Source organism: Thunnus thynnus, chromosome 14 (assembly GCF_963924715.1).
Source record: "Thunnus thynnus chromosome 14, fThuThy2.1, whole genome shotgun sequence".
Taxonomy (NCBI): Eukaryota; Metazoa; Chordata; class Actinopteri; order Scombriformes; family Scombridae; genus Thunnus; species Thunnus thynnus.
The window spans coordinates 28,217,602-28,241,578 of NC_089530.1; the positions used below are offsets into that span (position 1 = coordinate 28,217,602).

Below are 23,977 nucleotides of genomic sequence, written 5' to 3' on the forward strand. Positions count from 1 at the left end.
GACCCAATTCACAGGACGCGGGGGGTCACTGAATGGTTTCATAAATATGTGAATCATATGTTATGACCTTCACAGTCACCAGATCTCAACCCAGTTTAACTCCTATTGGAGATTTTGGACTGATGTGTTAGACAGCGTTCTCCACCACCATCATCAAAACACCAAATGAGGGAATATTTTTATGAAGAATGATGTTCATCCCTCCAGTAGAGTCCAGAGACTGTAGAATCAATGCCAAGGAGCATTGAAGCTGTCCCAACACCTTACTAAGACACTTTGTGTTGGTTTTTCTTTTAATTTGTCACCTGTCTATATGACTGTCATTACAGATGTGTTTGTTCCAAATATTTCTCAAGAAAAGTGGAAGTTTGAATTCATTTTAAAGGATCAGAATATAGAATTCATAATAACCTGATGATGACAAACAGTGATATACATATGTGTTGATCTTTTTTTTCAATGTTCAACATGTTTTATACTATTTAAAAATTAACTTTAAGTCTCTTAAATGTATGGAAGTAAAATATGCGGTATTATTGTGTTTGTAAAACTGAGTCAACCTCGGTTTTATCTTTTGTCCTCTTTTGTTTGATATTTATGTTTATCTGTTCTGTTGCTCATATTTTGGCATTTATACTTGGAATTGTGTTTTTCTTTTTGTGTGTTTCTTGTGTCAGGACAAGATTGTATGTTTCATTTCATTCTCTTCAATTTAAAAATTAAACCTGTAGCAGCTCTTCACATTTAGAATATATTTTACATATTTTTCTTATTGTAAATCTCTTTCTTTTTAAATATTATTTAGGATTACTTAATTTTGTGCATATTTTGGCATTTATACTTGAAATTGTGTTTTTCTTTTTGTGTGTTTCTTGTGTCAGGACACACAGACTGTTGGTCAATATTGTATATATTTAATTTCATTCTCTTCAATTTAAAAATTAAACCTGTAGCAGCTCTTCACACTTAGAATATATTTTACTTTTTTTTTTTTATTGCAAATCTCTTTCTTTTTAGATATTATTTAGGACTACTTCATTTTGTGTCTATTTTGACTGTTATACACAACAACACCAAGGCCTGTATGTGCAAACCTACTTGATAATAAACCTGATTCCGAAAAGATTTCAGTACATGTCAATTTTTTTGACTTACTGTCTTGTAATGTTTTCATTTAATATCTCATAATTCTATCCTCAGTAGTTTTAATTTTCATAAGTTCTAAACTTTTTTGTTTTTTGGCAGTAATGGTCTTCCATACCGCGGACTTTGGCTGTCAATGGGGGGAAAAAGCTCGATCTGTATATCATCTGGACAGTCTCACTACACTGTGTTTTCTCTCGATGATGATGTACTGATCTGTGGGTTGACGCATGCGCCGCGCAGACATATGGGAAAAAAAGGGATGATGGGTACAGGAAGTCCAAAATGGCGATGGACGGAATGATGTCCACGTCTGCGGGTCTGTCTTACCACAATGTCGGGGACTTTTATCCCAGAAAGTTCGGCCAGAAGCCGGACGTGGTGCCGTCCGGGGTGACGGAGAGGAAAGTGGGGCCGCTGGATAAACCTGACATGGTGTCTGTGGACGTCATTAATATAAACGATCCAGGTTTGTTATGCTAACAGGCTAACGGCTAACAACACGTATTCAAACTGTTTCTCCGAGCTCAACTTTTGTATGTATTCCCTTGTTAGTGGATTATAATGACAGTAAAAACACCAGCAGTGTATTTAACGGCTGTTAAAAGATGATGTTTGTGTTTACAGCTAATTCATATGTGATGCTGTCTAACGTCTAACTTCTGTCTTAAAATAACAGTCAGGTGTCCATATGAGCAGTGAAAGAGGTTTTCCTCGCTGTAATCATTCCTCCTGTTCATACTGGATATTAAAAGATCCTTCAAATGTGCTTTCAATGGAAGTGATGGAGGCCAAAATCCACAGTGTGTCCACACAGTCATTTAAAAGTCTGTGTGAAGCTTATATTCAGCTTCATCAGTCTGAGTTAGTCATATCAAGTGGATATCTGACACATTTACAGTCTTTTTAGCATCAAATTCCCTCTTTGTGTTTCCTCGGACAGTGTTTCCCTGTTGAGCTGCAGGTGGAAGTATAGTAACAAAAAGAGGAACTTTGCCACTAAAAAGACTGTAACGTTGAAAGATATCTACTTGATTTGACTCATTTGGACGCTGAAGCTTCATATTAGCTTCAGATAAACTTTTAAATACATTTTGTCCTCCATCACTTCCATTGTAAGTGTATTATGAAGGAATCTTCTAATGGTCAGTATGAACAGGAGGAATGATTACAGTTCATTTGGGCTCCTGATTGTTGTTTTAAGACTGTCCTTTAAAGCTCAAGTGTGGTGTAAACTGTAATGTTCATATGATGGATAATTTGGAGTTGATGTGAAAGTTCCCAGAAATCTTACTAGCTATGTTTTGATATGTTGTCTGTGATGTGGATAAAGCCAAATATCACAGTATGTATATGTGCTTTTATATTGTGATATAAAGAAGAGAAACTGTTAATAGAGGAAATAAACCAACAGGAATGTCAGTAAATGAATTACCTGACAAATCAAGAAACTCCATCACAGTGATGCAAATATTATATTAAAACACATCAATGAACCACAGCGCTGCACTGGGAGACATGTTATAAAGTGTCAGAAAAGTCGTCTTGTTATAATTTCATGGTGACGCCTTCAAATGTCATCCTGAATCCAAAGATATTCACTTTACTGTCATTTATGACAAAAGAAAGCTTCAAATCTTCACACTTGAGAACCAACAAGCAGCAAAAAGTTGTCATTTTTGCTTAAAAAATGACTAAAATGATTGTTGGATTATTAAAATAGTCTATTGATAGACTAATCTATTAATCGACTACTTGTTGCAGCTCTACTGGAAACACTTTCATTATTTGCACCAGAACACCTGTCAGTATAACTTCCTATATATTCAGTATCATTTCATGCTTGTACTCTGTTTTCATCACGTGTTGACGTCTATATCTGATGTCTGTGTTCCTCCGCAGACGTCCCCATGCACAGGAAGAAGCACGAGCACGACACCTACGTCTTGGTGAGTGTCTTCTGGCTGTTTTACTGGTTTTGATGGCAGCTTTATCGATTAGATTTTTAGGTTTCAGTGTTGATCTTTTTATCTCAAGATCTTTTATCTCCTCACGACTCGCACGCACTAACTCATCCCAAAACATTTCCTGCACATTTCCAGATGTATTTTTATATCCTGAGACTCTACTGGGATATCTTTGCATGATTTCCAGTTAAACTGTCTCCGTCAACAAACCATGAAACAAACTATAGACGCAGGATTTCACAACTTTTTCTTGTTCTTTACTCAAAATGTCAATCGAAAGCAGGTTGAAGCCCTGAATTTTGACTTGCAGGCATCAGAACAGGATATAAATAACAAAAAAACTACAAAAAGCGTTATTTTGGCCCCTTTTCTTGTATTTTTCTTGTATTCAGTTGACAGTTGAGATTTGAATCGTGGAAAGACTAGTTTTCTTAAATGCAAACATTTGATTAAATCATCATGGCACCAACTGATGCTTTGCATGCAACGTGCTACAACAACATGAACTCCTATAACCTTTAATCTGCAAAGATGCTACAATAATCACCATTAAAATGTCTGTTTACTACTCTGGTTTTAGCGTATTTCACATATGAATACTTTAACATTTGTTTTGCACATAAAATTCCAACATTTAGGAAAATAAATAAAGCAAACATTCTTCACTGACATACATTTGATTATATGTAAGTTATTCTTTGTGCAGCGTCAGTGTTGCTGGTTTAGTTGTTTCTCATCTTCACAGTTTGATCTGAAGATGTAAAACTGTTACAGAACAGCTGCTCTCCTCTCTCAGCAGGGACTCACTGAAGGTGCACAAACTCTAAACTGTACATGACAACCAATTAAACTATATCAAAGAAAAAAAAATCACCATCAAGCTCAGCAAAGAGGAGAAGTGATTCGTTAGTTGTTTTTTTGGTTAACAGCGATTGAGACTAATTCTCTCGTATTCTCCGTCTTACTGAAGCTTATTGAGTTTATTAGAACGGCACAAATGGAGGCTTTTAAATCTGGAAACATTTGCACATTTATCAACTTACAGCTTCAGACTGAACCAGTTAAACTGCAGGATCACACTGAGATAAATCAAATCATGACCAGTCGGAGCTGATTCCTGCGAAATATGAAATAACATCTGCTTCTGTGCTGAAAGCTTCACAGAGCAGTGCTGAGTCTTCGCCGTCTTTCACATCTGTTGTCATGTTAAAATCAGCCTTAACACATCATTCAGAGTGTTTGAATCGTCAGCGCTAAAAGACACGACTTTATTACAGAAGAACAAAGTCAAGCAGCAGCTTAAAGGTGTATTTTGTGGTTTTCTTTTAGTTATATACTGTTATGATGGTGGATATCTGTGTGAAACATGTCCAGAAAACAAAGAAAATGAGCTTTGGGATGGATTATGGTGATGTCGGGGCCTCCTGTCTATCTCCTCAGTTATTTTAAATTAGTTGAAATTTTGAAATTTACGCCTCAAGTTTGAATCGCAGCCGGACGACGAGAGACGTGTGCTATAATTGACCTTTAACCTCGACACTGATGAGAGAGGCTGAACTGAGGGGCTGCATAAAGGACCAGTAGAAGATAAATAAGAAGTTTTTAACTGGAAATCATGCAAAGATATTCCAGTAGAGCCCCAGAATATAAATATAGAGGCTGGAAATGAGCAGAATGTGTCCTCTTTAAACTGGTTTGGGTTTATAATGGCTACAGGCCAGTTTAGAGAGTTTAGAGCTGCAACAGTTAGTCCATTAAGTGATTAGTTGATCAACAGAAAATTAATTGGCAACTATTTTGATCATCCAATAATTGTTTTAGTCACTTTTTAAAGGAAAAATTTCAAATATTTGCTGGTTGCAGCTTCTCAAATGTGATGATTTGAAGCTTTTTTCATGTCATACGTGATAGTAAACAGATAGATGAGACAAAACAAGACATTTGAAGACATCATCATAAACTGTAAGCAATTATAGCGACGTAGGCAATTATATATATGTAATTATTATTAACAGCCTTTAAATGCAGCAAATATTTGAGTTTGTTTAATGACTTTCTTGCTTTATGAGACATTTATACAGGTTAAAATACTGTACTGGATAAGACTGACTGTGTTCCTGTCGGTGTTGTACACTAACACACCACACGGTGGCGTTGTAGGTCAAGCTTTGCCTTCCACTCTGCTTGACCACCACACTGCACTTCATGCATCAGATTATATTTTCATTCATCTAAACGTCACTCTTTGCAACTATACAAGATTATTTTTAGCCTCCATTTTATTTTTGCTGCACACACTCTCTCTGTTAAATGTGATTAAATTATCTATATAATTATAATTCATATATGTTGATTTGCAGGGCACCATCCATCCGTTCAGGAAGACACACAGATCCATCTTTGGGAAACTCCAGCAAGAGTTCAGACTGGTTTCTTCAGATCGACGGGTGAGTTTGGGTTAAAAACTATCCTGATGTTAGATGTTAGAACGACTCGTGTCGTCTCTGCTATTTTTTTTAAATTTTTTATTTTTATTATCAAGCAACCAAATCTGCCAGGTTTTCATCATCCGAACCTCCTGTTGGATTTCACTCAGTCGTTAGCGTCGGAGAATCCTCACTTTATAATCCCATTAAACCGTAAGCTGGTTAGATTCTGTGTCTCATAAACAGAGTCAAACTCAAACACCTCCAGTAATCCTGTTTTCCTAGTAGGTCACCATGTTCTAGTGAAAGCAGCGGGGATGAAGCCCTCAGAGCGAAACGCCGAGCGCCGCTTCACTCTGTCGGACACGTTGACCTGTGGTCGTCACCCTGTTTAATAAAATGCTCCTTTAGACTCACAGGTCCAAACGCGTCGCTCGTAGAGACGGAGGAGCTTCGTTTCCAGTCAGGCGTCTCCTGGACAAAATGTAAGGGGTGCAGGTTTGGAGGTTATCGCCGCCGTTTAAGCAACTACCGTGCGTTTAGAAATCCTGAAAGACTGTCTGGTATCACGAGACTAAAGGTCCTTTACTGTGGTTCCCATCAAACACTCATAACTCTGAGAGCTCATCAGCAGGCCCACGCACAGTTTTCAGCTCTGATCCAGAATGGTTTTTTTTGCTTGTAATGTGATAACAAAGATTGTTTTTGAGCAAAAAATAAGCACACAAACAATACATTAAAACAACCTAAAATGACCTCAAGCAGGCTGAAAGAAATATTTAGTAGATTTTTAGTAGAACTGTTGAATTTGAGGTTTTATTTCATCACAAACATTTCAAAACAAAGTGTTTGTTGGAAAAGTCGACCAGCATAAAATACAAGGTTCAATGTGGAGCAGAGAGAGAACATTAATCATCTCCCAACAATTAACACTACAACACATAAACAAACAAATAAATACATAAATAAATAACTGGTACGACCCTTTGACCTCAACTTCAACATGACACTCAAACATAAAACTTACAAGCAGCATCTCTATTGGTTGAAAATCTGTGGAGGTGTCGTCGGAGTTCTGCGGGCACTCATCAGGTGTTACGAAGTATTCTGTGACTCAGCAATGTTTCCTAAAAGTCGCTGAGTCGATGCATCAGTCGATAAACGCGAGTCGACTCAGACTTTTACGGTCGAATCGCTGCCTTTTTTTTATTATTATACATAAAGTAACGCAGCTCGACATCATGACAGGATGCAAACTTTAACAGATTCTTGTCTCTAAATGATCTGAACACATAACTGTGATGGAAACGGAGCGTCTGTGTTTCCTGCTTCGACTCCGGTGTGATCGACTCCGCGGCTGACTTCGCTGTCAGCAGCCAATCAGGAGAGACGCTCCCTGGTGCTTTTTGGATTTTATAGCCGAACTGAAACCGAGACGCACTGTGTGGAAATCTGAAGCTTTCACATCACAGATGATGAACAACAGCATTAAAACGCCAGTCATGCAGCTAAAACATGAGACTCATGCGGGCCGTTAAATCATTTTAGTGCGGGGCGGCTGCTCTGCAGGTGCGCTTGTTTTACTGTAACCGGGTAACCTGATGCACCAGATGGTCTGACATCTCTGGAAACAGTTTGGAAAAGAGCAGACACACACAAAAAATACTTGACAGGTGATTGGATGAACCGTCTGTCTAATAACCTGAAATATCGCTGCTACAAACGTATTGATCATATCACCACAGAGTCAGCTTGGATGCATTTCACGTGCTTTGTATCCATGAGGCATCCTGCGCTGCATTAGCTTATAATGCTAATAATAATAGCATCCACATTATTAATCTCCCAGTGTCTGGAAGCATGGAGCCCCATCATGCATTAACAACTAAAACTTTCTCATGATATAAGATTACAGGACTTTTTCCTGGTGAATAAGTTAATAATTCATAATTGCGAGATAAAGCCTCCATTTTTCTTTCTTGCTTCCAAACAAACTTCCAGTGATGTTTGTTGTTTCTGCAAAGATTAGTTCATCCTCACAGTTTTCTTCCTCCTCTGCTTCAGTGCTTTGTGATTGTGCAGTAAAGATTGATTATTTTATAGCATTCTGGGTAAAAAAAAAAAAGGAAGAAGAAAGATTGTTCAGCTGCTCAACAGACTCTTTAAACGAAGGATAAAAGCTCAAATCTGTAAGTTAATCATTTTATTTTCCTGTGGTGGTGAATCCCCAGATATTACACAGTCTGCAGGTAATTCCTGATGATTACAGTCGGTTAAAGTCACAGTCCGCAGTAAAACACCAGAATGAGTAATTCTGCCGAGCAAGTCAGTCACAAAAAACCAGCGAAGAAGAAGAAACAATAAACTGTTTCCGTCTCTGCAGCGGCTTCCTGACGTTTAGCAGCAGATTCCAACAGTCAGAGCAGAGAAAGGAGGCAGATCAGCTGCGTTTAACTCGCATGAAACCGTCCGACGTTGTTCTTGTTGTGTTTCTTCTTCTACTGCCACCGTCTGCTGCCACCAAAGCTCCGTTTTCAGGGGAGAAGAACGCTGTTTTAGTCTGGACGGAGGGCTGAAATGTAGAGAGAAAGATGCGTTTACCAAGTTAGCCACCTTAGTGTGGACACGATGTGTGTTAAAAGATATTTCGCCTGGTTAAATGAAGTTATTAAAGTTCTGGTCTGATTCATTCTGCACTGTAAAGCCACTTATTCCCTCCTAATAAACTCCTCCTCCTCAGAATCAGCTGAAGCTCTGTGGGAATGTTTGCGCTGCGTTCGGTGGTCGGTCGGTCGGTCGGGTTTTCTCTCACACTTCTTCCAGCAGCGATTAATATTTCATAATGAATAAAATGCCAAGAAGGAGCAGAGAACCTGAACTGTAGTCACTGCAGGCTGCCTGATAAACATGAATTAAATATTCCACCTCGGCAACACTAAACCTGCTGTTATGAAAACAGAGACAACAGAGTTCGTCCTAATTTCCAGGTTTAGTTCAAATGCTTGGAATGATTTTTATTCCTCCTAAAATTAGACGACATGGTTTAAAAAAAACAGGGACAGATGTGGAGTCTGAGTAAAAAACTGCATCCAGTGAAAACAGGAGAGACATGATGATGAAGGTGAAGGCCTCTCAGACATTATTGTGTGTGTGTGTGTGTGTGTCAGTGTTATTGTGCTATAATCCACTTTGACCACACGCTGGCGGGGGGTCTCGCCTTCTCATAGAGGCTGGGATTGGATTACACGGTGTCGTACACGGCTTAGAGACCAAACACAGTTCAAAACCGGCGAAAGTCGAGATGTGCTTCCTCAGCGCCTCGTCGTCGGCCCTCGTCTCATCCTCGTGTCGTCTCATGTCGTCTCGTGTCTCCTGTTACCTTTTTGTGTTTCGAAATCAAACTGTGAGTGTTGTCAACATCTGATTCCAGGTACAGTTTTTGACCGATACAGGAGGAGTTTTATTTTACAGCGGAGTGGCTGATACCGGATACTTTCTGCTGATGTCTGTCGTCTGTAAATCTGGAACGTTTTCATGCAGGAAGTGTTTCTCTCTGTGTTGAAGGAGTCTTCGCTGTCCTCTCTCTGTCCTCCGTTTTCCTCTTAAATGTGTTCATTTAATACACTCAAAGCAAACTAATGAAACGTTATCATCATGCTTTAATGGAAGATAACCTTGTAATATCAGGTATTTATCATATAATAATACTTTATATATGTTGCACATTTCATACAAAAAGATGCAGTATAATGTGCCTCACAAAACATGAAAAACATTCAAAATGATGTTAAAAAGAGACTTAAAAACTATTTTATTCATTATCGAGTAATCTGTGGATTATCCTCTCGATTAATCGATGTTGTTTGGTTCATAAAATGTTGATCACTGTTTCCCAAAACCCAAGAAGACGTTCTGAAATGTCTTATATCAGTCCCAAACCCAAAGATATTCAGTTTACTGTCAGAGAGACTAAAGAAAGAAAGAAAATATTCACATTTAAGAAGCTGGAATCAGAGAATGACTCAAAACGATTAATCGATTATCAAACTAGTCGGGGATTAATTTAATAGTTGGCAGATAATTGTTTAGTTGTTGAAGCTCTAATTAATAGTAAATAAAATGACTGTAGTGATACTGTAAGTGAGGTTAAAACCAGGACAGTTCATTTCTTTAGAATCTGTCTATAACAGGTCAGGTACATAATAAATATTAATAATAGGCTAAATTTGAGCATTAAAAATACAATTTAAATCGGATTATAGAGGAAGATTGACAGCAGTAGTTGCTTCCTGTTTGTACTGATCTGCAGTAGTTGTGTGCCCGAATACAAATACGTTATTCAGCAAAGCACAAATAGTTGTGTTTTTACAAATATTTGTTTCATACAAATATTTTAAAAATTATTTGTTTTCGGGGGAAAAAAACACTCATAACTATCTCAGTGTCTCTCCTCTGCTCCGCTGGTACGTCTGTCAGCAGGTCTTAACGAGGGGAGTCACATCCACCTGCTACATGACGCACATTTCCTTATTTGGACATCAGTCCCGGAGCTGGGGGTGTTCCCCAGAGATAAAGCTGAGCTACTGACACACGCTTCATGAACAATTTCTAAAATTAAAAGCGTAATAAAAACTAAAAACAGGATTTTTAAGCCTCTTTCCACTTTTATTCGAATACAAATACAAATAATTTTGCTGCCTCAACAAATACAGATACAGATACAAATACAGATACTGAGCTCTCTGCTCATCCCTAAGTTAATCTGATGAATTGACAGAAACGTGTATTTTCAGATGAACATTTCTCTTGCACATTACATACATATGTAGTGTTGTAGGTTGGTGGTTGAGCTCATCAGCTGCAGTAACTGAACGTCCTGATGAAAGTGGAGCATCAGGCCGTCAGCGGAGGGAAGACGTGACCGGAGGACGAGACAGCGAGACGACCGAGGCGTTATCTCGTTTCTGCTGCTGCTGCAACAACTGAGTCGGAAAACTCCTCCTCTGCCCGCGTTAACAGGCCTCCGTCTCCTCCGCCGCCGCCGCCGCTGCCGCTGATCCATTATGTAAATAGGTTTATTCTGAGAGAACACGGTCGCCCCGGAGACACAGAGCCTCCACGGCTATGATCTGACGAGAGGAAGAGCAGGAGAGGACGGTTTTTTTTCTGTCTGGTAAAAAATTCCTCCCAACCTCAAAGTCTTCTTCCTGCTCTGCCTCACGTCTCCGGACCTAATGAGTCACGCCTTCTGCTCACCATGATGACACACATTTGCCCGATGATGCGGCAGTGGCAGCGGCGGCGGCGGCTTGGCACGGCGCTTGATGATGATGAAATCAGGCCTGGCGTCAGCAGGGGCTCCATATTTTAATACAGTACCTGGTGACTGAGCTGCTGCTGCAGCCCTGTCACTCCAATGTCACATGTAACCTCGACACGCCGTCATGCCGCCAGACGGCCGGGGCCACGCCGCTGACGGACAGACGGGGGCAGCAGAGCGTCAGGATTTAACAACTCTGCTCCCGGCGCTCTCTGTGTGTGTATGTGAAGGGGGGGTTGGGAATGTTTTGGAGTGCTGTCTCTCTGTTTGCACACACAGACACATGCACACACACACACACACACACACACACACATGCATGCACACACACACACACACATGCATGCACACACACACACACACATGCATGCACAAACACACACACACTGTGGGTCTCCCATGCCTGTCGCTTGCTAGTGCTGTCACCAGACGCCCCAGTGCTGTCATAACACAGCACACCACAGTAATTGTAGATTTCACAGCACTCGGCGCTCCCTACCACGGCATATGAGTCCAACACGAAGTGACAGGCCAGGACACACACACACACACACGCACACACACACACACACACACACACACAGACACACACACACACACACACACACACACACACACTCACACACTCGTTCCCTTGTTCCATTTCTTGTTTCTCTTCGCTGTGACACAAACACACACACACTCTCTCTCTCTCTCTCTGCTCACTGGGCGAGTTTAGATTCAAGGTTTTATTTTTTTTTTCCTTCATTGAAAATTCTGCTGAATTTACATCCCAGCAGACGGAGAAGAGACGGGATTGTTTGTTTGTTTGTTTGTTTGTTTGTTAGTAAATCAATGGTATCGGTGCTTTGTCTAAACGTTTAAACAACCTATCTGAACGTTTTCTCAACGTGTGACCTGTCGTGGCTCTTTGGAGGATGGTTGGTTTTGGCGAAACGCCGCACAAAACCAGTATATTAGTGTTTTGACAGGAGGATCATAAAGATGTTAAATGTTGACGAGAGACCAATCAGAGCGCTCCATCTTTCACAACTTGCACACATGTGATCTGTAAAGGACTTCACTGCTCCACCTGACAGCAGCAACAACCAATTATAAGTTTAAATTAATAAATTAGGGCTGCAACTAATGATTCTTTCCATTATTGACTAATCTGTTGATTATTTTCTCAATTAATCCATAAAAAAAAAGAAAAAAGTCCAAGATGACACAAAGATCTTCAGTTTACTGTCAGAGAGGTTAAAGAAACCAGGAAATATTCACATTTAACAAGCTGAATCAGAGAATTTGGACTTTTATTTTCCTTAAAAAATGACTCAAAACGATTAATTGATTATCAGAATAGTTGGTGATTAATGTTGGTGACTAAACGGCGAGTCATTGCAGGGTCATGATCAATGTTGACCGGGCAGTGATGAGTCAGTAAAGAGGTCTTAAAAACAACATGTCTTCTTCTTCCTCCAGCTGGATGTTTGTTCTGTGCAGAGTTTGTGTTTTCATTCATCTGCTGAAGTTTCTCTGAGTTCACCTTAAATATCAGTTTAACTAGTGAACCAACAAGCATCATGTGTGACATCACAAACACTGAGAATGAAGTTACAGGAGGAGGTGAAGGAGGAGACGTCTGGAGTTAATCAACAGTATTTCCAGGTTCAGAGATGTTCTGGATGTTTGCATTAGGGGAAAGGAGGAGATGTCATCATTCATTCAGTCTTTAAGTTCTTTAGATGATTCGATCTACACATCTACAATATAAATATGATTAAATATAAATATATAAACCTGATTAAACTTAACTAGAGCTGCAACGATAAGTTAATTAATTGATGGACAGAAAATTAATCTGCAACTGTTGTGATTATTAATTAATAGTTTAATTAATAATCGAGTCATTCTGTGATTCAGCTTCTTAAATGTGAATATTTTCTGTTTTTTTTAGTCTTTATGACAGTAAACTGATTTTCTGACATTTTATAGCTCAAACGACTAATCGATCAATAGAGAACATGCTTGACAGGTTTGATCAAACCATAAACATATAGAGCAGATCATCCATTCAGAAGTAGAAAGACTGATATTATTATATTTGTATAATCCAAGTTTGTCCTGAAATAGAAAACATGTTCAATCTCAGTCAGACAAAACTATTAAATATAAAACTATTCTCATTCACCTTAAAGAGTAACGAGCTGTCTGCAGGTACTAAATAATCAATAATAATAATCAATGTATGATGTGAGTTTTGTGATGCATTTTTTGATGCATGTAAACTCCTTTTTAATTGTTAATTTTCAGAATTTTGGAGTTGTTTTTAGCTTTATTTCCTCCTTTGTGGTTGAGTTATTTCTCTGTTTCAGTGTTTAAATAGTGAATATCTAAATAACTTGACTCCTGCGTATAACTGATGAGCAGCTCTGTGCTCTCTGGACGTGACCTTCCCCTGAGCTGCTGTTTCTGTGATGAACTGATTCAGACTGTAGTGAACATGTTAGACCACACGGCCGGTCAGCAGAGAACTCGCCCCCCAAACCCCCCCCGGCAGAGCGGATCAGCTGCTGCGGGTCAGCTGCTGCGGGTCGACGGCTGCGGGTCGACGGCTGCGGGTCGACGGCTGCGGGTCGACGGCAGGGCGGGAAGCTCGCTCTCAATCCTGTGGTCAAAAGCCCAGCGACGGCCCCCCGCTCGGTTTGTAGGTCTGGATTGAGATTAGACGGCAAGCTGGTCACCTGCCAGAGCGTCCCGCTACAGGACGCCGACCGACAGCCGGAGCTCTGGAGGAGGAGGAGGAGGAGGAGGAGGAGGAGGAGGAGGAGGAGGAGGAGAGATTTATAACAGAAAGCCTCCGTTACAAGCTGGAGCTGCTACAACTAATGATTATTTTCATTATCGATTGATCAATTAGTTGTTTGGTCCATAAAATGTCTTGTTTTGTGTTGAGCAAGTGTCCAAAACCAAAAATATTCAATTTACTGTCAAAATATTCACATTTAAGAAGCTGGAATCAGAGAATTTTGACTCAAAACAATTAATCAATGATAAAAATAGTTGATATTTGTAATTACACTATTAACGGTACTTAATAGCTGTGGTACTTTTTTGAGAAACATCTAATATTTCGTTCTTTTAGCATCTTTTCTCCCATCTTTCTCACAAAGCTTTGACCTGGTTGTAGCAGCTGCTGTAACGGAGCCGAGTTGTTTTAAAAAATGGAAAGTCATTTTTTCCAGAAAGACAGATGAAAGAAACGCTGAGAGAGGAATGACATTTGAGTTACAGAAGCTGGTGGAACGGAGGCTAGACAGGAAATGACATCATGACTTCGGCTCTTTCTCTCTCTCACTTTTTATTTCCCAGAAGTCTTTGAGCAGCCAGCAGAGATTCATCCAGCCGTCTGTCTGTCTGTCTGTCTTAAAAGAAAACATTACGCTGATATCTCCCATCACCCCGTGTGTAAACTGAGCGACCTCCGTTGGGCCTCGACCCAAAGGTTGAGCCACTCTGCTCCTCGTCTTATTGTTCTGTAAATGTTTTTGTTTTTTTGTTTGTCGTTTTCAGTCGTGGAGGATCCTGCTGTTCGGGGCTCTCAACCTGCTGTGTACCGGCTGTCTGCTGATGTGGTGCAGCTCCACCAACAGCATGGGTGAGCACACACACACACACACACACACACACACACACACACACACGTACAAAAAACAAACAAACACACGCGGTGACAGAGCGACATGCAGATAGACACATGCAAACTGACACACACACACACACAGACTGACAGAAAGAAAACACACTTTGAGACTCGGACACAGACGTTAACAGGCGGAGATATCTGTCTATACACAGTAAACACAGATTGACAGTTACACACACACACATGCACGTGCACAGAGAAGTGTGTGTGTGTGTGTGTGCTGCAGGTTGAAGCACACACTGTGAACAAGTCTTTAGGAAGTGTGTTAGCAGTGTCGTCTCACCACAGGGGTTCAGACTGATCCTGCTGCTGCTGCTGGTGTGTGTGTGACTCTGTGTGTGTGTGTGTGTGTGTGTGTGTTGTGGGGGGAGGGGGGGGGGGGTCACCTCAGTCAAAATATGGCATTTTAAAGGGCACGTCGTAGAAACAGAGTCCTTCACAGCGTCTGTTTTCACCCTCTGGTGCTACGACACAGAGAACACATCTGTCATATTGACGAGGGCCTGACGTCCATCGCAGTTTACAGAACAACCTCCTGCTTCAAGTTTGACCTACTGTGCTTACCGTAGCTGCGCACACACACACACACACACACACACACACGGTTCTCCAGAGCATTGAGGGATTATTACCAATATGACCAAAAGTTTGACCCACAGATGAAGTGGTTGAGATGATGAACATCTGGTCTGACTGCTCACCTCAGACTTCTTTTTAGTGATGTCACCAACGTCCCAAATGCCAATTAGGATTATTTTAATTATCGATTGATCTGCCAATTATTCTCTCAATTGATTGATTAATTATTTTGTCAGTTTTGGAGACTAATTGTTGCAGCTCTAATGCTAATTAACAAAAAATATTTCTCGTATTGTGAAGGAAGAAGATGAGATTAGAGCTGATCAGATGATAAATTGATGCCATTACTACTGTTTTGATAAGGGATCAATCATTTTAAGTTATTATTTAAGAAAAAAAAAAGCCAAATTTCACAGGTTCAGCTTCTCCAGTGTGAATATTTTGTGGTCTCTTTCTTCTTCTATGATAATAAAGTGAATATTTTGGGTTTGTGGACTGTTGATCAGACATTTGAGGACGTTTGTTGCAGCCCTACTTTAGATCATAAAACCGTTACGTGTCAGTGTTTTTCCCGTCTGCTACATCAGGACGCTGTCGTTTCCAGATGTTTTCATTTTGGAGGAGGATTTCAGAACGATCAGCTGTGAGCGGTCTTTAGTTTAAACCAGAGACGAGGACGTTGATGTGGTTTCACAGGTAACATGTCGGAGCAGATAAAGACCTACATCAGGCTCTGATTGATGCTGCCTCCAGTCATAACATGTCACATTCTCCTGATGTTATGATGATGACTCGTCTGTTTCAGGATGTTTTTAATCCTGTGTAGTTCAGTCTGGTGGGTTTTTCCTCCCGGGTACGATGCGTTTGGGCAGATCTGATCACAGCGATCGCACCAGAACAACAGCAGAGACCCTCAGAGGAAGTGGTCCCGGTCTAGACACCAACAAATTCTGGAGCATCTGACCGACTACAAGGCTGCAAGTTTGAGCTAAAGGGCTCCCGTAGCCAGATGCGCTTCAACTGAAATCAACAGTCACTTGCAGCTGGAGAACGAGTCGAGGTCCGACCAGGACTTACAACAAAGTACATGGAGCTTCTTCCTGTGTTTACGTCCTCTCTCCCGCCCCAGACACATCTGACCAATGAGAGGAGAGAACGCTCTCACATAGCTTTTTAATGATGCGTTTTGGTTCACGTGGATTTACCAACTCATCCTCAGATTCAGACCAGAACCAACAAACTGTAGGTTTCCTGCTTTGAGTCCAAATACTGTTGCAGAAAATCACTTCCTGTTCTAGAAACATGAAGTATGGAGAGTTTTGTGTTTTAAGCATTTTGAATATCTGCATGAATTATTGTCTGTCACTAGCGTCCATAAATACCTGTGTGTGTGTGTGTGTGTGTGTGTGTGTGTGTGTGTGTGTGTGTGTGTGTTACCTAGTGGACTGTGTGAGCAGAACAGCAGCACTTAAAACCATTTCTCTGCCTCAGCTGAGCTGTCCACTGGCTTCGCTCTGGACGATGTGACAAGCTTATATTTAGGACGCCTAAAAGAAACACACACACACACACACACACACACACGCGGGGCCAGATTTAAACTCTCATACAGGGAGCGGTTCTCACAGGTATGCGAAGGCCAAATTTAAAGGTAAAGAGGATGTAACAGTGCAATGAAATAGCTTTTAAAATGAGCTTGTAGACATCATCAGAATCACGGCGTGTTACATGCTGAGGTTAAGGTCAAAGGTCAAGCATCCAACAGAGGTCAGTTTAGAGTCTTTCTGTGTGTAATTTCTCTGTAAAAAGTCAAGTTTGAAGGAATTCAAACGAACAAGCGAGTCATTTGAAGTGAGTAAAGCAGCTGTCTGAAGCTTTCTTTGTTGGTAATTTTGTCATCAACATATTTCTGTCTGTCTGTCTCTTACTGATCGAGTCCTGCAGACAGATGTGCAGTGAGACAGCGGGCTCAGAGTGTTTATGGTCAGCGAGGCTCGTGCCTGCCACCAACATTAAATCCTCTCAGGGATTCCATCACTCAGGAAAAACTGCTGCCATGAAAAGAACAACATGCAACCTTATCCCTGCTCACCCGCTCCGCCTGCAAGAACACACACACACACACACACACACACACACACACACACACAGAGAGAGAGAGTGGTGGCGTCGGGTGTCGTGCAGACAGGAAGCGGAGGACAGAGGTATCGAACAAACAGGGAGGAGGGGGGGAAGGCGACACCGCCGTCGATACTCGTCCCCCCAGTCAGAACAACAGCAGCAGACAGACAGACAGCGGCCGGGTCTCAATACTGTCAGTCATTTTCCTTCTGATTTACACACACACACACAACCAGTTCCACCAGTTCTGTCCTCTCAGTGCAGTTCGGAGGTTTTTCTCACTTCCACTATGTCCTCTGTGAAGGACAGACAGACAACATTCAACACAACATACTAAGACTGAAATGTCATGACAACATGCACACACATGCTCAGTCAGACAGTAATCTAGATGAAAGCCGGCTACATCAGCTGTCTGCAGTCACGACATCCTGTAAACTGCACAGTGAAAACGACTGTTTCCCCCTCAATCGTAGAGACAAAACATAAACCGATCGCCACCTTTAATAACCTTGTAACTAACAGTCTTTTGGTTGCTTTTAATAAGCAGGTTTAAAAAAAAAACCACACACACATAATAATAAGGCACTTTAAAGGGAGCGCTGGTTAGCTTAGCATGTAGCCCGGCCTGTGCTACCGATGGGAGCTTCGGCGCCAACACTGCGAGACCGCTGAGCGGACAGTAGCGTGTAATCTGTCGATGACGGCTGTAGGGGATGTTAGCATTACCTAAGCTTGTAAAAAAACTCAAAAACGTTCTAGTTGCTAGTTAGCTTACAGCCAGTTTGTGGTGAATAAATATAAAGTTGCACGACTAACGCAGACGAAAATTCACTTTGTGTTCTCACTGAACACACGGTAAGAGTTGATTCAACATAAATGCTTAACAGTGTTGCAAAAACGTGAGAATAATATGAGAGTACACGGATATAATGGACGTCTTGCTGTTGCTATGGATACCGGTGTGATGTATGTTTATTATGGGATAGAAGGAGCTGAGTATCACGCAGCCAGACGTCTCCGCTCTGCTGTGATAAAAAAAAAAAAAACTGAGGTTCAGTCTCATTATTCTCATTCACTGTTAGCCGTCATTCCTAAACACTGACTGTGTGTGTGTGTGTGTGTGTGTGTGTGGTTATACAGTATGCTTTAGTATGGCTGTGTGTGTGTGTGTGTGTTGTACTCTTGTGTCAGAGCCAATGAGATCTCTTCATCGTGTCCTTAGCTGTTGGCTAAAGACCCTGATGATGTGGAGCGTTCAGTGTTTGTCTTCCACCTCATTAGGCGGAGACACACACACACACACACACACACACACACACACACACACACACGTGTTGTGCTTGCATTACAACGTTTGCTTACCTCATGGACAAACAGATCTGCTCTTTTCAGGTTCACATCTACAGACGTTCACTGAAGTTGTTTCATAACTGGCCAAAATAATTTGACAGTAGAGCTGCAAAGATTAATTGATAAGTTAATTGGCAGAATATTAATTGGTGAATATTTTGTCAGAATAGTGATAGATATTTGCTGGTTGCAGCTTCACAGATGTGAGAATCTGAAGCTTTTCTGTGTCGTACATGATGGTAAACTGAATGTTTTTGGGTTAATCAGACAAAACAAGACTGTTGAAGACGTCACTACAGGAATAAATAACTGACATAATGACAAAACGATTAATTGAGTTCATAATCGTTAGTTGCAGCCCTACCTTCAAACATTTCTTCGAGTGTGATGTTAATGGTAAAATTTTTATGCACATATATCTGCACTTTTACAGCAGATGATCTTCAGATATAAGAGGAGATGTTGCACATCTTTTACATTTTATTTAACGTAGGAAGTGCTGCATTCATATGAACATTAGTCATTCTGTCCTAGTTCAACACTTCAATCTGTAAAGTGAATGTTTGACCAATTAAATACCAGAAGATATGACATATTATAATATTATCATTTCTGTACCGCGTCATAGAGACACACTAACAGTCCTTGGTTACATTTCTGTAGACTTGCACGCTTGTTACAACATCAAACGTGTCATTTGCAGGCGTCGTGTCACATTTTTATTCAGTTTAAATTAAAATAACTTCCTGAACTGATGAAAAATGTCCCTTTTTTTTTTTTTTGTAACTCTGTGTCTTTGCAGCAGCAGGCTTGTACTGAATGGCTGTTCATCAAAACTTTGCTCTGCGCTCCACAAGACTAGTTCATGTTATGGATATGATTTGGATGTGATATCACCAAGCACACACACACACACACACACACACACACACACACACACGCGCACACACATGGACGCACACTGACGGCTATAGGCGCTCACGAGTAACCACGATTGGACGATATATGAAAACGATGGTCCGGCTCTACTTTGCAGTGTGTGTAAGTCGGTCAGTTTGAACTGTTTGTGTGTTTGGAGAATGTGTACATCCCACGCCTCCAGTGCATTTCTGCCTTTAGTTCGTTTAAATGAAGCGTAACCCACATAGACGCCTGATGACACACACACACACACACACACACACACACACAACGCACACACACACACACACACATGCACACGCACGTCCCCATTGACCCCCCCTTTGCAAGTCTAATAACATGTTCTAGAGCAACTGACGCAGACGAAGCCTCGCGTACATTCTGTACATGCCGGCACTCTGCTGCAGGAACATATGCATGATAACACACACACACACACACACACACACTCACACACACTCGTAGCTCTTCTCTGGCCCCATTAGCTCATGACTAACAGCTTAACAGACGTGTAAATACACATACTATACAACACACACATCTGGTCGCATCTTCTCTTGGCTGTCAGCCTGTTTGCAAACACACACACACACACAAACACACACACAAACACACACTCACACACACGCGCGGTGAGGCGGTTAACCCTTGGTCGACCTGTGAATCTGCTGAAAGAGATCATATGACCGCTGCTGCTTATCCAAACACACTGTTCCTGATCTCATTTCCTGTGTGTGAAACAACACAGTGTGAAAGTCTAGTTAGTGAAGAACATGGGACCAGATTGCAGTACGTGTGTGTGTGTGTGTGTGTGTGTGTGTGTGTGTGTGTGTGTGTGTGTGTATGTGTATGAATCTTTTCCAGCTCACTGCCTGCGTGGGGAACATGGTGCAGACAGTATTTTGCACGTGTCTCTTCTGAGTTTTGTGAAGTGATAAAAGATGTTCATGTTCTCAGATTCATCAGACTGCCCGTGTTGTGAATCACTGACCTTCACGCACGTTTCAGCCTCAATCCTGCAGATACGGAGCGTGACCTTTGACCGATTCTGAACGTTTTTACGTCCGATCACCCTCATTAGAGTCGTGTTTCTGTCCACCTAATGAATCCAGTATTCAGTCTCCTTTTAGGTCTGGGTTGGAATAAAGTAAAAACCATAGACTATATGAAAATATGGACGTAGTTACCGTGACGTCACCCGTTGGCAGTACGTCATCTTGGCATGACTCTGCCTAACTCCCAGCCAATCAAAAATGGGCAAAGAGGCGGGCCAAACGGCTGAAACAAGCCACCTAGTGGCTGGCGGACCTGTCACTCAAAGCAGCCATGTCCTTCATTATGCATAACTTTACGGCTTAATAAAATTTAAACGGGTGAGTTATAAAAAAATTCACCCCCCGTACAGTTGTCATGAAAGAGGAAATTAGCTACAGAGACCAAAACCGTTGTTTGTACCAGGCTGTAAACATGTTTATTTCTGCTGTAAAGTTGGGCATTTTAACATGGAGGTCTATGGGGATTGACTCACTGTTGGAGCCTCAAGTGGTCATTTCAGGCCCATACTCTTGGTTGCTAAGGTGGTTGCTAAGGTGTTGCTAGATTTGGGCTCCAACATGTACGGATGGATTTGAGAAGTTGACATTTGGAGTAAAGAAGGAGAAAAAGAAGTGAAATCCTGCTACTCTAGTTTGTTTACCTCCGGAGCCGGAGGAAGCTTCCTGAAAGCTGACCAATCAGAACAGAGTGGGCTCATCAGGAGGCGGGGCCTTAAAGAGACAGGAGTTAAAACAGCCTGTTTCAGACAGAGGCTGAACTGAGGGGCTGCATAAAGGACCAGTAGAAGATAAATAAGGAGTTTTTAAATCATGTAAAGATATTCCAGCAGAGCCCCAGAATATAAATACAGAGCTGGAAATGTGCAGAATATGTGTCCTTTAAAATCTTTTGTAATTGACTCAGTGATGACTCTTTAGTTCACTTCTACTCTTGTTGACTCATCCGAGCACATCAGGCTACAACCGTCACTGTGTGTGTGTGTGTGTGTGTGTGTGTGGGGAAGTGCTGTTTAAGCAGAGTCGTTGTTGCACTGTTGCTGAAACATAATCTGATGATGATTCTACAAAACTTGTGTGTGTGTGTGCGTGTGTGTTTGTGTGTGTGTGTGTGTGCAGTCAGACTGGTCCTCCTGTATCAAATTGTGCAGTGGACAAACTGGATCAGCTTTCAGCCTTTAACAAAGTAAATACATCAGCTTTTTGTCTCACCAGACACACACACAAACACACACACACACACACACACACACACACACACACACACACACACTCACACACACACTGCAGCAGTTCAGGCATACTTGTATCCGTCTGTCTGTCTGTTTCCTTTTTTTTTACACACCAGCAGCCTTCCTCTGTGTGTCATTTAAACCATCTACTGCTCTCTCTATCTGACACACACACACCTCTCACCTCTGTCTGTCACCTGACCCCCCCACCACCCCCACCCATACATCCACCCCCCCGCCCCACCCCACCCTGCTGCTGGACCGTCTTACATCTCCACATCCTCCTCACACACCTGAGAGAACTTGCCCCGGTCGTAACCCTACAGGCAGCTGAAACGCATCATAAATCTTACATCACTTGCACTTTCACTTGAATTCTTTATTTTTGGGTAAAATCTGGTGAGGTTGTACTCCGGCCCGGCTGTCACTGTGTCTACCTGTATCCTTTACACTGGGACTCTTTATCCCATGATTTGAATGGACACATATTCTGCACATTTCCAGGGTCTATATTTCTATTCTGGAATATCTTTGCATGATTTCCAGTTAAAAACTCCTTATTTATCTTCTACTGGTCCTTCATGCAGCCCCTCAGTTCAGCCTCTGTCTGAAACAGGCCGTTTTAGCTCCTGTCTCTTTAAGACCACTTTAGACTGAAGATTCTCAACGAGACAAGTCGAAACTTGCAACTACTTGCAATGTGCAACGATCTGAAACCTGCCAGTTTACACTGATGTGACTAGACGGGACGGTGTATCGTTTCCATAGCAACAAGTCTCTTTATTTCCGTTCTGACTGCCGGCTTTTCAGGCTTTTTTGTAGCCGGATAATTTGGAGAGAGGGTTGAGAATTTGCAAATTTCCTCAGACAGATTGATGATTGGTCGTCTCTTTCCTGCTTCCAGAACTCTGCCGTTTAAACCAGCTGACAGTCTGTAACTGACTTGACCAGCTGACTTCGCTACGAGCTGATTGGCTGTTGAAAAGGTGATGTGCCTCACGTTCTAAAACCAGCCACCGGCGACTGAGCTGAGTCTCAGGCGACGCCGTCAGCCGGCTTGAGTCAGCTTTCCCCGCAATGTTCTAAAACAGTTTCATCTCGCTGTGAATCTTTGGCCTTCAGACGTTCCTCCCGATGAGCCCGCTCTCTTCTGATTGGTTAGCTTCTGATCTGATGTGAGATATGAGAGTGGACGACGCAAACAACACATGGAAAAACCTTAGCAACGACCTTAGCAACAAACAAACAAGCTCGTCAGCAAAGATAGAAAAAAAAACGTTGCTAACGAAGCGTTGAGAGCAGGTTGAAGCCCTGACTTTTGACTTGCAGGCAGCATTTCTGATGAACACACGTTCATCTAAAGTTTTGGAACTGGTTTAACATCTGAACAGGATATAAATAACAGAAAACCACAAAAAGCAGAATATGTCCCCTTTAAGTTGATTTATTTTCTAATATATCACAATGTAGGACAGTAAATTAATGTCCAACGTGGCACAATGTTACATCACAAAAAGCTCTAGTTGTAGTTTATTTATGTATTTAACCTTCATTAAAGCAGGAAGTCTCCTGAGATAAATGATCTCTTTTACCAGTGTTGTATTTCTCTGTTTATGTGACTGAACATGTTTGAAACCCTCTGAACGAGTGTACCCCCCCCCACCCTGTCATGTGTGTGTGCGTGTGTGCGTGTGTGTGCGTGCGTGCATGCGTGTGCGTGTCTCCAGCTGTTTTTCGGCCCAGAGCAGCGCTGAGAAACCAGGTCAAGTGTCTGTTCCACAGATGAATAAACACACCTCCTCTTCCTCATCATCCTCTTCCTCATCATCCTCTTCCTCTTCTTCCTAGAGAAATTAAGGCTGAGCCAGTGATAAGAGAAGGAGTGTGTGTTTGTGTGTGTTTCAAGTTTCATCGTGGGCTCACAGCGTAGGAGATACAACAACAAAAAGATTATTTTATTTAAAGCTGCATCTAATGGGTTTTTTTTTCCATTATTGATCAATCTGCTGGTTAATTGATTAGTTATTTGTTCCACAAAATGTTAGAAAAAGTCCAAGATGACGTCTTATTTTGTCCACAACACAAAGATGTTCAGTTTACTGTCATAAAGGACTAAAGAAACCAGAAAATATTCACATTATTTTTTCTTAAAAAAGGTCTCAAAACGTTTAATTA

At 41.4% G+C, this 23,977-nt stretch overlaps 1 protein-coding gene across 1 annotated transcript in view; it reads left to right on the forward strand.

Annotated features, from left to right (window-relative positions):
• The first annotated feature begins 1,391 nt into the window (after positions 1 to 1,391).
• Positions 1,392 to 23,977, forward strand: part of slc30a6 (solute carrier family 30 member 6) — a 65,768-nt gene continuing 43,182 nt past the window's right edge. The window contains exons 1-4 of the mRNA XM_067610815.1: positions 1,392 to 1,612; positions 3,046 to 3,092; positions 5,471 to 5,557; positions 14,412 to 14,496. Coding sequence (XP_067466916.1) covers positions 1,429 to 1,612; positions 3,046 to 3,092; positions 5,471 to 5,557; positions 14,412 to 14,496 — 403 coding nt within the window. The 5' untranslated portion in view covers positions 1,392 to 1,428. The remainder of the gene's footprint in view (positions 1,613 to 3,045; positions 3,093 to 5,470; positions 5,558 to 14,411; positions 14,497 to 23,977) is intronic.